Source organism: Barbatula barbatula (genome assembly GCF_947034865.1).
Source record: "Barbatula barbatula genome assembly, chromosome: 17".
Classification (NCBI taxonomy): domain Eukaryota; kingdom Metazoa; phylum Chordata; class Actinopteri; order Cypriniformes; family Nemacheilidae; genus Barbatula; species Barbatula barbatula.
The window spans coordinates 2,754,668-2,772,658 of record NC_136780.1 but is presented as its reverse complement, the minus strand read 5'-3'; the positions used below and the strand labels follow the sequence as shown (position 1 = coordinate 2,772,658).

Genomic DNA, 17,991 nt, shown 5'->3' with positions numbered 1-17,991 from the left:
GAAGTACAAAAAAACAGCAAGACTTACTGTATTTCTATGTATCCAAGCAAGGTCCCCAATTAAATATTGTATTATAAATGTGGTAAAGTAACAATGACATTTACATTTCATTTGCTTATTGGCACATTTTCACAGATTTACACTTCACTGCTGGACATTGGAAAACTAAATTCTAGTTTAGTAATTATTTAATCTGTAAAGTAGACTTTAAAGTAGTGTATCTCACACATTCGCCCTCCATGATAGTGGAACTTCCCATTTCCCATTAACAGCGCAGTTGACTTTCACTTCCCATTGACTAACACTATCATTATTGAGTCATGTCATCAGTGGCTAAAAAACATTTGGCTCTTCTCTGTAAGTGTCTTTCCTGGATTATTTGTTATACTTTTATCTTCTTTATTTTTAAGTCGACTTACAGAAATACGAACAAACACACAAAGAAAGTCTGAAGTGCGACAGAACAGTTCGATCACCGAGGAACAAGAGATTAGCAAAGATATTATCTTAACAAATTGAGTTTAATATAAAGTTTTATATCCACCACGTACAGGTGAATCCCCAATTGTAAGGCTCTCTTATAAAGACCTAAAATTCCCAGGCTTTGATTCAAGCAACCACAGGGTATTCCCCGGAATGTTCATGGGAACGGCATGCCGTGCGAGAAATTCTCTCAGATCAGTGACATAATAAACCAGCCAGATCCTAGCGCTCTTTCTGGTCATCAGAACGATTTGAATAATGCAGAAAAACATTGAAACGTCTCACTTCCTCAAAGAGTAAACAAGAATTGTGTGAGGCATGAAATACTGTCATTGAACATTCAACTGAAAAACCCTCCGGTCCCACGAGGAACAATTCGGAGAACAGAAGCATCAGATCTCGATGTTTAGCCAGTTCTCAGAGGAAGTCAGGTGTTTCTCTCTAAAAGGGAAAATTCTGTCCTTTACTCACCCTGTTGTCATTTCAAACCTTATCGAATCAAACATAATCGAAGCTATTTTGAAGAATGTTGGTAACATTGAAGAATGATGAAAACCATTGGTCCCGATTGACTTGAGCTGGTTTTGTGTCCACAATATGGCAATGGGGACCAAGGGTTTTTGGTTACCAACTTCTTTCTTTAAAATATCATCCTTTGTGTTTTGAGACAATGAAAACTATGTTGAATTTGTGTTATGGTTGCAGTTGTACCTTTTAAACCTAAAGGTAAATAGATTTTAAATGATAAAAAGGTTATATTTGAGATCCAATTTGAGACAAAGGTATTCATTTCTTTGTCAAACACAATATGGACCATGTCTGCACCTTCTCCCGACAATTCTGGTTCCCTTTCACCTGACTTTTGAACTCACAGACTACACTTCCAATAATCCCTTGCTGCCGATTATCACCATGATTGTGCTCACACCTGAATCTCATCCCCTGATCACTTTCTATGCTGTGTCTTCTGTGTCCGTTGACGTGTCTGTATTATGTTCTGTACTCTAGTTCGTCCTATCTTGATCACTCGTGGATGTTACATGTTATTGGGATTATTCTCATTAGGTTGACCCAGTCAACTTCAGTTCTCCGTATGCCATCATCCTTCAGCCCTGTAGTGTTACACAAAGTTATTTTTCTGAATAACAAAGCATCCATTAAAACGTCAAGGACCCTTTGTTCCATACCAGTGGTTTAATAATTGTTTAATCTAATACAACAAAATTCATATATTCGTGTGGATTAAGTGTCTAATTATATTTGGGGAAACTATTAATGTTAAATTGTACACTGCGTGTATGCCGTGTAAATGCAAAAAACTAATGAAATAGGATGTAAATACTTCCTTTTTTCTCTGACTTTTCACATATGATCTATTTTTAAACAAGTGTGAGATGGCAGCTACATATGAACATTTGCTTTATTGTGGGTTGGAGGGTTGAGAAGCAAGGAGCAACCATTTACTAGTTCCTAATATTTTAACAGGGCTGCCAACTTTTGAGTTCTGCTTGGAGTGACCCCGGGGGGTCAGAAGTATGATTGTCATAACATTTGATAGAATCATTTCATAAATTTGTATTAAAATCGATGTGAACTGTCCCTTAAAGTTTTGAGCACAGACCAGAGGCCACATTTGTCTACATCCTCGAGGTTGTCTCATTTAAGTTAAAAACATTATAAAATTAACAATTATTTCTCTTAAGACTAAATCATTGTGGTGTCATTTTTTAAAGATATATTTTAGGGGCTTTTTGCATTTAATTTTGCCTGTATTTTTAAATATACAGAAAAATATGGCGGGTGAGAAAATGGATGAGTGGTGTGAGAAAACGGTCAACTGCGTGAGAGTGGAGCCCTGATTTTAATATTATCACTTGTAGAACCATTGACTGCCATAGTAGGAAAACAATTTTAGTATTTTTTTTTGGTTCTGTATAACACAAAGGAAGATATTTTGAGGAATGTAGGAAAATAAACGGTTCTGGGGAACATTTACATTTTTCCTATGGTAGTCAATGGTGCTTCAGAACTGTTGGTTGCTAACATTATTCCAAAATATCTCTCTTGTTCAACCGAACATAGAAATGTACACATGTCATGGGTGAGTAATTCATGACAGAAATTTCATTTTTGGTTTGAGTATCCCTTTAACACTTCAGCGCGTCCAAAGTCGTCGTCTGATTGGTTGAATTTTACCGGAATTTTTCGGTTCGCCTTGAAACAACACAAATCCGTCTGATCGAAGTGTTGTGTTCACATAAGTTTCAATAAGAATTCATCACGATCGACTAAAAGCTTAATGACTTATATCAATGCGAAGATCACAGCAAAAATCTTCATTGTTAATAATCGTTGTTGCAATTTTTGACACCGTTACCAGTCTGTTACCGAGGGGGCATTTCCGCGCCTCTAAACATTCGCGAAAGTTCAAGGGCAGTGACCGATAAATAAAATTACTTTATTTGAAGATCACTGGTAACCCTATTTTATGATCATTCTGACCGGTGTTGCGCCATCTAGCGGTCAAAGCGGCAGATGGTCCTGAGATGATGCCAAATGTAGTTTGACCGATTGCAAAAATGATCATGTGATCTTAGGACACAAATGTACATGCAGTTAAATCCACATGAACAAAGAATACATTAGATGGCAATTGGTTTAACCCAGCAGTTCTTGATATGAGTCACATTTAAAGCACATAAACCTGCTAACATCACATTTGTTCTCTCTTGTTTTATATTTTCAAACTATTTTACATTGGCAAGATTTATTGGTCAACTGGTCATTTAAACTGAGCTGGATATAGCAACAATTGAGCATTGCCTGCTTGTCCTTCTGTGTTGCCATCTACTGGTGAAATGTCAAGTTGCATTTTTTTATTGAAACTCGTCATGGATAACATGAAAACAACACATTTCTCTGTATATATAAGTTACTTAAAACATTTTTTTCCATACTGTCCAAACATCAAAATACAAGTAGAACTTTCCAAATGAGTCAGAACAAATGCTCTTATAGGATTATTGGAGCAGCGTGTGCAATCATTTCAGATTCATTCATTTGACAAGCTTTCGTCCAGCATATCGATACTGTCCTATTTAAAATTTTGTAACACAAAATGAAATACTTTTCAAAAAGGCAAGTGTCAAATAAGATTGTTTTGTGCCCCAAAAGATACTGTACCGGCCAGGGGTGCTTTTCCCGAACAACCACATAACTAGCTGGTTTGCTTAACCAACTTTCAAGTTTTTTTCCATCCTCCCCAAACATCAAAATACAAGTATAACTTTCCAAATGAGACAGAACAAAGGCTCTTATAGGATCATTGGAGCAGAATAAATTCATTTCCTATATTTATTTATATATTTATTGTTTCCTGAAACCGTAGTAACTCGGTCGGATATCAATTGTTAGAACCAAGTTTGTAAAGGAACCCAGTTGATGACGCCACACAGGTGCTATAATGACGTATACTAATGACGTTCAGATCGAATTAATGTCAAATTCTTGCTGTAAATAACATTACATTTAAGGACTACTTTTGATATTCTATTTTGGTTATCTGTTGTTTCATTTCACTATGTATATATATATTTCAGTATATTTTTATTTGTTATTAATAGAAATCTTTGAAAGTAACACAACAGATCAGACAATAGACCATAGAAAGAGGAAGAGAAAGAGAAAAAAATTATAAAAAAAGAAAAAAACAACAGCAAGTATTTCTCCTCTTTCATTTATAAGTGTCCGCATACGTCATTCGCCCAGGGATTCCCTAAGGCAATAGAGCGCGCAAGTCATGCGCATGCGCACTTTTCAAACAACATTATTTTCTTGACAAACTTTGATCAAAAGCCTGATGTATGTAAGTCTATAATAAGAAATAAGGAACGATGCTTCTAACCACAGCTATAGACATGTAGTTTCAACCATGCAACCTTGCGATTGTTGGAACGACGGAACTTGCGACCGTAGTTGGCTGACTATGCTTTTGGGAAACGCACCCCTGATAATTTGAGCTGTCTCGTTTTAAAAAAAAGCAGACGTTCCTGAAGAGACAGGGATTTCAAAAAACAGGTTGACAGAATCGCTTAATAGGACTAGGTGTTATAATCACACTATTTCAGCACTTTAATTGCCCAATAGGACATTTCCCACGCCTCATGCAGGACAGAGAGAGCAGTCAAGAAAATGAATAAAGGAAAAGGTGGTCTGAGGTTTCAATGGGCTCGTTGGGTAGGCATCCTCTGTGTTTGGGGGATCAATTATTATAGAAATACATACTTGCCTTTCCTTGCTATTATCAGAGAGACATCTCATGAGTTTTGAGTCCGATTCCACTTTCATCACATCCATTATCCCGGGTGAAAGATGCCTTTTGGTGTGAATGCCCTTTGAATGGTTCCCATCAATGAGACACATCGTCGGTTATGACTGTTTCGGCCCTTTATCACAAGAGGCACTAGCCAAAGGAGGCCCACCGGAGGTTGATCAGACCTGGGTTGAAAGGTCATCTGGCAGCCCATGCTGTGTCAATCCGACTCAACACACATACATCCAGAGCAGCGCCAGATAGATGGGGGTATGGTGCCTTGCTTCAGGGCACCTCAGTCGTTACCTGCTGACCCTGAGAATCAAATATTTGGGTCACAAGTCAGACTCCCTAACCATAAGGCCATGACTGCCCACCCCACTATGGCATAACATTACCACACATTACCAACATCAACGCAACCATGCGCGCCAACACATTGGCAAGGCTGTTTTAGCCCCACTGGCACCGTTAATGCATGCTCAGTGCCCCTGGTCCCGTATTGCGTAACATTACAACACACAACAACATTTTATTACGTGCTCATTTGGCAGCCCATATTGTGTCCTTCCATTTCAGCCACAGCCAGTGGCTGCTTCTCTCAGCAACAGTTGCAAGTTCTTTGACTTTCGTCCGTTGGGCCTGTCCTATGATCCCATTTTCCTTAAGCAGCCTTGTAGTGCAATTGTAAATAAAGCCCACCACCACCGGAAACACTTTCGATGTCCATCCCCGATCTTCAGCCCCCGCTGCAAAGTCGGCATACTGGAGATTGTTTCTTTGAAAGAGAAATAAAAAAAATCACAAGATAAATTGTTGCTGGCCAAGCAGTCAGGGCTGGTTTGATCATTCAAACCTTGCCTCTCCAATAAGGATTAATTTATGAAAATGTATGTGCTCAACCCTTTATCTCAAATTAGGCAAATATTATGCCGAAACAATGCAGATCGGATAATTTTTTCTTTCTACAGATTTAATGGCAAACCCAACCTTCAAGTTAATATTAAAAACGATTCAAATAAAAAACGTGAAAACCAGATGGGCTGAATATTTGGGTTTGATGATTATGATTGTAATTGCCTATAATTTCTCACCCAAATTTCAATTTGACTTGTTTGTTCTTTGCTGTGATTTATAAAACGGTGATTATTTATATATTTATAAAAGTGTTATAATTGCAGTTATCACACACAAAATTAATCCACAGACCTGTTGTGAGTTTCTGAAGACTAAGCATAAAAAAGCATCTGCTTGGGGCGGATTAGAGGAGTTTGGATGTATCTGTTTCTAAACCAGAATACATAGAATGTGTAAAAACTCGTTTCTGTTAAAAACTTTTTCCTTTCTCAAAGCCAATGTCCAATGAGTTTTTGACCACTTCTGAAGTGTAAGCATTAGCTACAAATATTTTATATTATTTACATTACAGGACTTTCTCACCGCAATATTGTATTGCATAATTACTTTTTTATTATCTTTTAAAATTTACTTCATTAATGGAAAGTGAAACTCCTCATTTTTGTTGCCTGTAGTCTTAAATTAATTAATTTACTTCCTGATGGTGTTTTGATAAGCAATATTTTAATATTTAATATTATTAGTAAAAACTTTTATTTTAAGTCAATCATTTATTTATATTAAACATTTTATAGTCATTTAAAAAAGAAAGTCTAATAATTTTAACAAAAGGATCAATACGTGCAACATTTCTACCTCTATTATAATCTTTGGGTCAATGTAAATATATATTGTGCAAAACAATTATATTAAAATGTTTATCTAAAGATTTGTAATAACTTTTTATATAGATCACTGTCCTATCAAATGGACACTTGTCTTATATTCTGGAACCTCTTAACTTAAGCTCTGACTTAATTATTATAAATATCAATTATGTTATCAAAACAATTACACTTAGACGTTAATTTACATCATTTTAAAGCAGATTGTAAAAAGAGTAATTTTTCAAATTATCTTGCGTGATTAATCGAAAATCCTTTCATGAGATACTTTACCAAATGTGGATGGGCTGGGATGGAGAAGAGTATATATACCCGGAGAATGAGCAGAGAAACGTTACATTGAAAGAAAAGCTGGTTTCAGGAGTCCTAAGTGAGCTATTCTTCTGTACCAAACAGCAGCAAGGCAACAAGAACGATCAAGTAAGTAATAAAAAATGAACAAATATGTGCTTTTAAATCTTTACAAAAATCTTTTGGTAAAATCCTTATGTTACACATTACCTTGCTAAAACAATAACTAATTTCTCTTTGGTGCTTTTCTTTTTGAAACTTTACAGCATGTCTTTTCTAAAGTGTGGTGTGAACAAGAACTTCTGCACTATTGGCCGCTTCCCGGCCACTCAACTGGAGCCGGATCATTTCTGGAATGGGCCGTGCTCTGTGCCTTGTGTCAAACCCTGCGTAAACCCTTGTGTGACCCCTTGTGCCAAACCTTGTCTGGACCCTTGTGTGATGCCTTGTGTAGACCCTTGTGCTAAACCCTGTGTAGTACCTTGTGCTAAACCTTGTCTGGGCCCTTGTGCTAAACCTTGTGTGACGCCTTGTGTAAACCCTTGTGTTAACCCTTGCTTTGACTATGACTGTAAGAAAGTTGTGCTCAAGGATTGTGCTGTAGATTGCGTGAATCCCTGCGGTAAGAGGCGTAATACTTTGACCTTCACTGCATTATGAGAAATGTCTTCTTTTAAACACGTCTAATGAAATAATCTGCTTGCTTTTTTCTAGATGTAGTACTGCAGGTGCGTTCTGTCGACCTCATCCAATCCTGGAACTGTCAAAATCGGCTGGAGCATCACACAAACAGTTACCGTAGCGATCACCTCATCCTCCGTAGAGGACAGTGCTTTCAGATGTATGTCGAGCTGTCCAGACCTTTCAATCCCAAGACCGACCAACTTCACCTGGAGTTTAGACTTGGTGAGTGCCCAGATAAATCCTTTTGATTATAAATAAACTGATACTTAAACGAATGTTCACAATTATAAAAAAGTTTTAGGTTGTTTTTAGGTTTCAAGCATTAACAAATAACTATTCCTCTTTGGTGATTTAGAAAAGGTGGATTTTTACATATTCCTGCTAACCTTCTGAAACCTCATATCTCCATATTTTGTGAATAATAAATCTATTATTAATTATTATAATTAGTCACCCTTTACGTTTGTCACTGGTTTATGTTAATATCTTACCAATATAGAGTATTAAAATGTGCTTGTCAACTTTGACAACACCGTATTTCATCATTTGTGTTTTTCGGGTTTCGGAAGGACAGCGACAATATGAAACAGTTTCATAATGTTTGAAAAGCTTTATCTATATCGTAACATAATATAACAAAATGTACATTTATGAATATAATAATATAAATCTGTCCATACACATTTACATACATTTCGATATAGACCTTTATTGTTAGAAAATGCATTAATTTAATAAGCTTTTTGAGTATTTATTCACCATTATATTGAATATATTTCACTTATTTAATCGGCACATATTGGCAAGTACAAAAAAGTCTGTGTTCCTTGCCCCACCCCAAATCTTAATGATAAGCTCATAGTAATGATTTATCATTTAAGCAGATTTAATGTGAATTTTCAACAGCAAACGTAAAGTAGCATGACCTGCAGTTTGACAAGTCAAACAGAGAAGTGACGCTCTTAAGTTACCAATTTGAGCTTTGATAGGAAAGCAACGCCCACCATTGCTTTACAGAACAGCAGTAAAGAAAAACAACATTGAATAAATCTCTTTTAGGTGACAAACGTGAAAATTTTGACAGTAAATAAAAATCCTTGCCATAGCGCTTGCCATTTTTAAAATGTGAAGCTGCAATGTCAGAGTTTTGGACAATGTTATCATCCGTTGCTGTGGATACAATAATATAGTAAAGTTATAATGTTTTGGTGTAAACTGGCTTTAGACATGTTTTACTGTTGCGAAAGTTGAAATAGGAAAAACTAAGTCTACTGTTCTTTATATGTGTGTGTGTCACAGGTAATGCTCCATCCGTATGCAACGGCACTCTGGTGATCGTTCCATTAGTGGACGAATTGAAGAAAGGTCGTTGGGAGGCCAAGATCTTGGAGCAGTGCAACTGTCGACTGAAACTGTCTGTTTACTCCCTTCCTACCGCTGCCATCGGTCGGTACAGGCTCAGCGCCGTAACATGCGGACCGAGAGGCAAAGCAACTACAGCATGCAACCCCTGCAATGACATTTACATGCTGTTCAACCCCTGGTGTAAAGGTGAGAGAATATTCCGGTATATTTCCGCTCAGGCGTGCTCAGTGAAAATAGATTTAAAACTGCATTGTGTACATTGACTAGGGTCTGTAAATGATGAATATAACTCAGATGGTTGAAACTATAACATTTTATATCAAGAGTTAAGTCTCTCCCTCAATTTCAAGTTAAGTGTGCTATATTGGCATGACATAATGTGCATTCGTATTGCCAAAGCATATGCAAAAGTCCAAGTACGTAAACGAACGAAAATAAAGCGAATTATAGTAATAAAATAAAATAAATTGTGATTCTCACTCTCTCTCTCTCTCTCTCTCTCTCTCTCTCTCTCTCTCTCTCTCTCTCTCTCTCTCTCTCTCCCTTTACTAGATGATGCTGTGTATCTGGATGATGAGGCACAGAGAAATGAATATGTGCTGAATGACACAGGCATCGTTTACTATGGAGCTCGGTGTCAGATCGGTGCAAGAAACTGGAACTTCGGTCAAGTAAGAGCTACATATTTATATATTACAGAATAAACAGCAGAATGTATTTATCTCAATCAGTTATTCAGCAACCATACACATGTCTCACAATACAAAACAAGTTAGTCTGGGACTTGGCTTAACCCCTGTCTGGGAAACTGCCCTAAAAGAGAAACGATTCAAATAAATAAGTTATATATAATGACGAAGGTCAAGTGTTTTTGGCATCCAACCAATAAGGTTAAACAGGCATCATATTTTATATTTGTATACCTATTTTGAATAAATGTATTTATCTTTCTAAAACCACAGAAAAAATGAAAAACATGGTGTATTAATCTCTCATTGTCTGTAATGTTTAGTTTGACAAGGGAGTCCTAGCCGCATGTCTTTTTGTGCTGGAGAAAAGTGGTGCCCCCTGCTCAGGATATCGAGATCCCATTAATGTGTCCAGAGTTGCATCTGCCATGGTGAGTTTTAACTATTGTACATCTTTTTTTCATTCTGAAGTATGAAGTAAAGAATTCATCAATGCTTAGCAATGATAACCATTCTGATTTTCTGACAGATTAATTCCAACGACGACTGCGGCGTATTGGTGGGTAACTGGTCCAATTGTTATGGAGGTGCAATTGCTCCTACGACCTGGTGCGGTAGCAGCGACATCCTGAAACGATACCACTTAAGCGGAGGAGTGCCTGTTAAATATGCACAGAGCGTGGCTTTCGCTGGAGTCACCAACACGAGTAAGACCTCATGCAAAATTGAAGTCGGATACATAAATATATTGTGACGTACACTTATATATGTTTTCTCTCTTTCTAAGTGTTGAGATGTTTGGGCATTCCTGCACGTCCCGTGACAAACTTCTGCTCGGCTCACGATACCGACGTCTCTATGACCACAGATGTTTATTTCGATGAGAACTTTGAGCTAATCGATCACCTGAACCGTGACTCAATCTGGTAGGACATTTTCTTTCCTCTGACTCGATCCATAAATCAAACTGATTATAAAGAAGCAGAAAGGTAATGCTTCCTTCCTATTCATTTATAGGAACTTCCACGTGTGGAATGAGGCCTGGATGGCACGTCCAGACCTGCCGTGTGGTTTTGGAGGTTGGCAGGTGGTGGATTCCACTCCTCAGGAGACCAGTCAGGGCTTTTATCGTTGCGGCCCCACCTCTGTCGCTGCAGTCCGCAGTGGGCAGGTCTTCCTCAAATACGACACGCCCTTCGTCTTCGCTGAAGTATGTGAACGCTTGTAATTTGATGATTGATGTTTAATATGCGTTTATGTTCTCATTCAATATATAGCGTTAGCACTGACTGAACATTTATAATGTCTTGTTCTAGGTAAACAGTGATATAGTCTTCTGGCAGCGGACAGCTTGTGGTACCTTTGTTGTGATCGGTGTTGAGAAGAACGCAGTAGGACACTGCATCAGCACCAAGGCTGTTGGCTCGGACAAACGTGTTGATATCACACAACAATACAAACACCCTGAAGGTAAATAGTCAGACATACTTCCCCTTACAAAAACAAGTTTGCTAATAGTATACGGTAACACTTCAGTATAGGGGGCAGTGCTCACTAGTTGTTATTCGCATGACTATTATTGGCTGTTTATTAGAAGCACATATTCTTTATGAGCATACTCTACATACCTAATCCTACGCTACTAACTATTAATGTGCAACACATTATTTATTTAATGTATTGGGTTAAAAGTCGAAGTTAATGGTATACTGAAGTGTGTACTTCTTTTAAACGAAACATTAGAAGGTATGCTTGTAGTCTACTTTTTATGTACTTGAAAAATACTTTAATTGTTCTTCTGTACAATTAAGTGTATATATAGCCATACTTAATATAAACTGAAAGTATATGGCCCATACTTGTTTTTTCACAGTGATAATAGGAATCAACTTCAAATACTTAAACTACAATTAAAGGTTTATTTCAAAAGTAAAAGTTAATACCCACTGTAGTTAGAAACAGTAAGTTCTCACATATAGAAAACCTAGTAATGTATAAATAGCGTACTTCTAAGTGTTCTTTTACATACGCTATTAGTTTACTTGTAGTGTGATTGCAGTACAAAAAACAAGTGTACTTGGAAACTATGCACAAACTTTACTAGTGTTACACTAAAAGTAACTTTAGTCACAAAACGAAGGCCTAGTTTTATAATCTACAGTGTCAGTTTAATCCTAAATGGTTAAAATATTACTATTAATGGTATGCCACTAATATGAGTATATTAACTAAACAAAAAATAAGTATACATACGGAAAGTTCAAATATATTTCTAAGGATCTCCATCCCTATGAACCATTCAGACTAATTGTTTGATTTTTGGTATTTTTCATTTGACCTCTACCGTCTTTTTCAGGATCACAGGAGGAACGCAATGCTGTGGAAACCGCCGTTCGCCACGGTTCCAAACGCTGCGCGTACCCACCGCTCTGCACCGAGGACGTGCTCTGTGAAATCACCATGTTGAAGGAAGCTGTATGTGTGGGCAAGGACGCCGTGCTTTCCATCTCTCTGAAGAACAAATGCAGCTCCGCTCGTACCGTCACCCTCAACAGTCAGGTGTCAGCCATGTACTACACTGGAGTCTGCAAGGCCTTGGTGAAGAAGGACCAGGCATGCTTTGAGCTCAAGGCCTGTGAATGTAAGCAAATGATCAACTCTTAGTTCAATGATTAGTAAGGGGGTGTAGTGTTACTTTCACTAAAGCTAAAACGTTTAAATTGATCTTATTTTCCCTCTATAGCCAAGGTTCTGGAGTGGACCGTGCGCTATGAGGATTATAAGTGTCATCTGGTGGACCAAGCATCCATGTTGCTGACTGTGGCTGGACGGGTCACTCAGACCAAGCAAATTGTGACCAAACGATTTGGCTTCAGACTGTGCACACAGGATCTTGTTATTAGTGTAAGTTTGAACAACCATCGCATTGTGGGGATCAGTTAAAAATGTAATGAGTCTGGTGTGAAAAATGGCTAACAATATTATAAATATTACCGCATTAATGTGGTTTTCATTTCCTCTCTTCAGCCTGGATGTGATTGTGTGGTGGGCAAAGAGGTGCCGGTCAAAATCACTTTCCAGAACCCACTTTCCTGCGTGCTAAAGAACGCAATTTTCCGCTTCGAGGGTCTGGGAATGAAGCATTGCAGAATGGTTAATTATGGGTAAGATAGCATAAGTGCATTGTATTATGATTTAAATTGCAACAGTATATTGATGATATGTCTTTTTTTCTTAGTGATATTGCAAGCCTGGCCACGGTGAACCTGACGGAGACATTTATTCCTAAGTGTCACGGTCCTCATAAACTTCTGGCATCACTCAGCTGTCCTCAGCTGGCTCAGGTTCATGGAGCCTGCAGCGTTGTCATCAGGGAGAAATGAAAAGCATGCAGGTGACCAAGCGAGTGGCAAGATAAGGCCCTAAAACCTTTCTCTGTGCTTTTCATCTGATTGATTTGCAGAATTGAATCTTATTATTATACAAGGGTGCAGTAAATCAGGGTCTCTGAGACTATTTGGAGGATGATTCATGCCAGAAATATTTGATCACATTTTATATTTTGGCATATGGGGTTGATTTTTGGGTTTAGCATAGTTTAAGATTTCAGGGATTTACTTTTAAATTTAAATTCAGTGGTTGTGGTTTATGATTTGTCTTGCATTCAAAAATGGATACATTTATTGATCAATTCCATCTGCTAAATGACCAAATGTAATTTGCATTGATAATCTGTCCATCATGTAGCATCAATAAAAGTCTTTCAGCCGCAGTAAATGTTGTTTGTGATATTTCTGTATGGTAGATAATTCTTTGCATATCGAAGTATTTCTCTTTTTTTAAACATAAACATACTCAAGCTTAACAGGCCTTTTTATCTGAACTTTTAGTCATGACTGAAAAAAAGGCTTCGCTAAAGCAGGGCTTATACAGTTTATTACTGAAACATGATTTGCAAGCTTGCTTTGACAATCTGGAAGCTAGATTTCTAAAAGCAATGAACATTTATCAAAAGCTTCAAATGATTACATGTCTGTTCTTCCGTTGCTTGAATGTTTCGGACTGGTTCAAAAAGAGATTGTACTCTGAAAACCACCAAAGCAGTTGAAGAGTTGAAGAGTGAGTCTTGCTTTGACAGGACCTTCTTTGGCACTGTTTGTCTCCACTTTATCCTTTTCCAGCTCCACCCAATCCACAGTTCATAGCTGAAGAGTCTCAATAATGATCCTATGAGAGAAAAGAAAGAATTTAAGGTGAATCGACATGTTGTTTTAAATAATGTTTAAGAGATTAATGAGACATCTTAATATAATTATGAATTTACAGGAAGTCTTGTTATAAATTTGCTCATGTGATACAAATACAGTACAAATCTGCAGGGATCTCTTTCTTAGCTTACATATAAAACGTTCAGTTGCATCCTTAATGTTCTTTTCAATATTAGTTTTACATTTTGTCTTTGAAAATCAACAAAGATAAATGTATATGAGTGAAAACTAGTAATATAAAAATAGTTGTATATCTGAAAATGTGATACGTTGAATTCTTAACAACGTTTTTTCAGAATTATATTGCTATATACATGAGGTAGTCCTATGGGTTATTACAGCTGAAAATAATTAATTTGCTATTGCAATACAATGTCTACATTTGTAACATTATGAAAAATCTATGGCAAGTTTAATATTTAAACATATCTTCCATTCAATTTTCAGTTTATTTTATTTATAATGGTGAGCAAGCATTGTGTGGACGTAAACTGGAACAACTTGCATCTGGTCTTCAGTCATAATGTGAAGCTTTCATAATGAGACAAATTACAGTGAGTAATCAACACCAATTTAGATTTCATACGTTATAATTACATAACAATAAGATTGGACTCATACACGTAGCTATACTGTCATTCTCTTGCAAAATACACGTTTGTTAATGTTTGATGATTCTCAACAAGAGGTCAAAACAACAAAGCAAAAGACAAAGAAATCAAAACATGTTGCTCAGATGATTCTCTTGCATAGGTCAGGAGATTTAATGGACTTTTGAGTTGTGTTTTATTTGAGTATATACTAAGTTTAAGATGTTTCTACTGAAATGGCTTACGAGTAATATAAACAGAAACGAACGAGAACATTGTTAAAATCCACGAAGTCAAATGAATGTGTCGAGGTCAAATATTTTGGGTGGGATTGATGACAAATGTTCAAATTCATATTTATATATTGACCTTGATAATAACGACCTTTGCAGATCTGGCTCTTAACCGTGATGCGCAAGACTTCAGTTTTATTTTGATCTTCATTGATGTTCATCTGGTACCAGTTTGAACTTTAAACAAAACATTTGACGCTATAATGATGACTCAAACGGAGTCATGTCAGCAATGCATTTTCAGAATTCATGCATGCAGAATTACCATACAGTTGTGCCAAATGGACGCCACGCCAGATTGGTTAACTCTTCAAATAATACAAAGAAACACTTGAGCAGATAAGTATGTAGTGAAAAGACTACTCATGTAGCGTGTTTATTATTCAGCTCAAAGGATAATTGAGATAAGGATGATAGTGCTTAAAAGTATGGGCTATTTAATTAATACAATTAATAAACAAATACTGTGTATGGGGTTAGGTCTTGAGAAATAGATCTGCTATGTGAAGTCGTTGGCCAGACTCTGGTTAGGGTCGACGGTGAACTATATCCAATATAAAGGGGAACAAAAAGGAAATATTTAGCTTAAAGTCAGTTAAGTGCATGTCTTTCATAATATAAGATAGAAATGCATTTGCTAGATGGTGGTTTGAAGTCTGATGTTGTCGATGCAACATCATCAAAGCCCAATTCTGAGCTGATGATGTCATTCACGTGCATGAACAGTGTCAATGCATGATGAGAACTCTCACAATTAACACAAATGTCCAGTAATGGATGAGTAAAATTTGCCCGGTCATGTGATCTCAACATGGCTATTCTGCTCGGAGCTTTGATATATACATATATCCATACTGGACGACGGTTTCAAATAAACGCTTGCTTTTTATTTTTCTTTATTTTATTTTGGGATATTGAATTTCATTTCATCTTTTTTCATCCAGTTGCCTGATCACACTTTTCTTATTAAATAAATAAATGTATTGCTGGTAAAAACATTCTGTTCTGGATTTCTTGCATAATGAAAACTGGAACGCATAAGTCAACAAACAATTTAAATGAAAATAAATTATTTAAACAACAGAATAGTTTTATTCGAATGGTTAAAATAACAAGAGAAATCCAACAGGTGGCACAAACTTCCAAAACTAAACTCATATTTCCATAATAACTCATTACAATATGGTCACAATTAAATTAATATTTTCACCATATATGATATTTCATTACATTTATATTTACTATTATTATTAATAGTACTGATAAGAGCATCCGATCCATAATGGTCATAATATTCTGTATTCTTTAAGGCATTTAAACAGAAAATGTCCGGGATGTTTTTACTTCCTTGGCGATTTCAGTTATGAAAGATTGTCAGATAAAATCTGAAGAGATGCTTTCGTAAGCGATTTTACAAATGTTTAAGAGAATGGGGGAAATGGCCATCATGTACATGTAGAACAAAATAAAACCATTTTGAAATGGAAACTGCAGGACATTTGTACACAATAATGTATTGTGACCGCATGTTTGTTATGCTCCAAACACATTAAAAGCTGAAAGTGTAATATTAACTGGATTCTTTATTGACTTTTAAGGACTGTGGTTACTATGAACTGCTGTTGAAAGACAAGTGAGAAAATGCTCTTTAAAATATCGGAAAAATAATTTTATTTACATTATTTATTAACATTTGAACAACAATAACAACTGTGGATAACAGTTAATGGAAGTTCAACATTTTCGCCTGTCAAGGGATGAATGGAGCCTTCAGATAGGAAGTTTTGTTTTCTCTTTAAAAAGTTTATTCCTTTCATTTAATTCATTAAATGACTTACGTCAAGTTCGTCACATTCGGTCTGTTTAGCTTCAGCTCCGTGTGTTAGTAACTTCTGGGAACTATCGAGAGCCTCCATGAACCACCATTGCTGTTCTCTCTCAATGGTCTGGTGTTGAACAGTGAAGCACTGTGTAATGCTACAGAACCTGACTTTCTGTACAGTGACAGACCGGGACTGAAGCATTGTTGAATGATTCAGGATGGGGCAGATACAGATTACTGCATTACATCAATTATCTTCTGATTAAGAAGTTGTTTCGGGGATTATAAAAATGCTTTACACTACATTTATCACAGAGAAAGAGCTCATGAAACACTCCTTGTGTATTTTGCACATGTAGATCTTTGGTTACCAGCCCTGATCTTTAGCTATAATGCAACCCACCCCAGATTATATTCATTTCACTGATTGAGCTCAATTAAAATAGTCTGAGAAAAAAAACGAAGAGGAAAATGATCTTAGAAGTTGTATTACTTAGCTGTAAAGTTGTCATTGATACCGTCTCTCTCTTATACTGTATGTGTCTCAATGATATTATAAGCCACTAAAAGTTCAAAACAATTACTATCAAATTAAACAGAGAAAAAGTTGTCATTGAAAAGAAAATCATTGATGATACAATTGACACATTATTGGAGAGGAAAAGTAGGCGATTTAGGCCTAAAGTATTTTTTATTAGCGAAATTGCTTTTGGCTGGAGTTTCTGGATTGTCCTGATCCAAACAATAAACCCAAGGCAGCGTAATCTGTCCAGTTTGCCATGTCTATAGTTACGCTTTAATAAAATACATTTATGCGAGTTAGTATACAGTAAGTTATCAAAGATAACAAGCACATGAAGATCTATACAGTATTTGATGGACACAGGCATGCCTGGCAAACTGTAATACCTGACCCTTTCAATAAAGCACACAGGTCAGGTCAGAATTACATGAAAGCTAAACGTTTATGTCATATTAATTTGAGTCTTTGAAATCAATGTTCCTGAAATAATTTGCTGGTTTGGTGGGTTCGATGCTCAATTTTATGTGCTCTCCAAATTATCATATTATTTGTTTAAATAATGAAATCTAGATATTTGAGGTAATTTGTCTGAATTTGGACATTGTGATTTAATGGGTCTTATTAGAGACAATCTCTATTTTCTGATACATCTTCTAGGCGGAGCATGCAGAAAAGATTGGGGATGGACATCATATTGGTAACTCTCAGGAAGGCGGATTTTGTCTTTAATATTAAAAATCAAGTGGCACGTATAATTGTATTAAATAAACTAAAGCTGGGGTCTGTGATGTTTTATATTTAAGATTTGCCGGAAATGTATAGTGACAAGGTCATAAAAACGTACGTCCAGTCATTACAGACTTTGATCTATTTGTATAAGCCAGTGCACCGGCTTGTGCATAAACAAGTATACGGAACCGTAATATTAA

At 36.5% G+C, this 17,991-nt stretch overlaps 1 protein-coding gene across 1 annotated transcript; it reads left to right on the top strand.

The window, feature by feature from the left end:
• Positions 1–7,095: 7,095 nt before the first annotated feature.
• On the top strand, positions 7,096–13,340 carry LOC306906654 (protein-glutamine gamma-glutamyltransferase K-like; the record flags this gene model as incomplete). The annotated part of the gene is made up of 13 exons (XM_079478253.1): positions 7,096–7,450; positions 7,543–7,734; positions 8,812–9,063; positions 9,430–9,548; positions 9,890–9,997; positions 10,096–10,273; positions 10,354–10,492; positions 10,584–10,776; positions 10,883–11,036; positions 11,923–12,207; positions 12,310–12,470; positions 12,594–12,730; positions 12,805–13,340. The coding sequence occupies 13 exons, from the start codon at positions 7,096–7,098 to the stop codon at positions 12,947–12,949; spliced, it is 2,418 nt and encodes an 805-aa protein (XP_079334379.1). The 3' UTR covers positions 12,950–13,340.
• Positions 13,341–17,991: the final 4,651 nt, after the last annotated feature.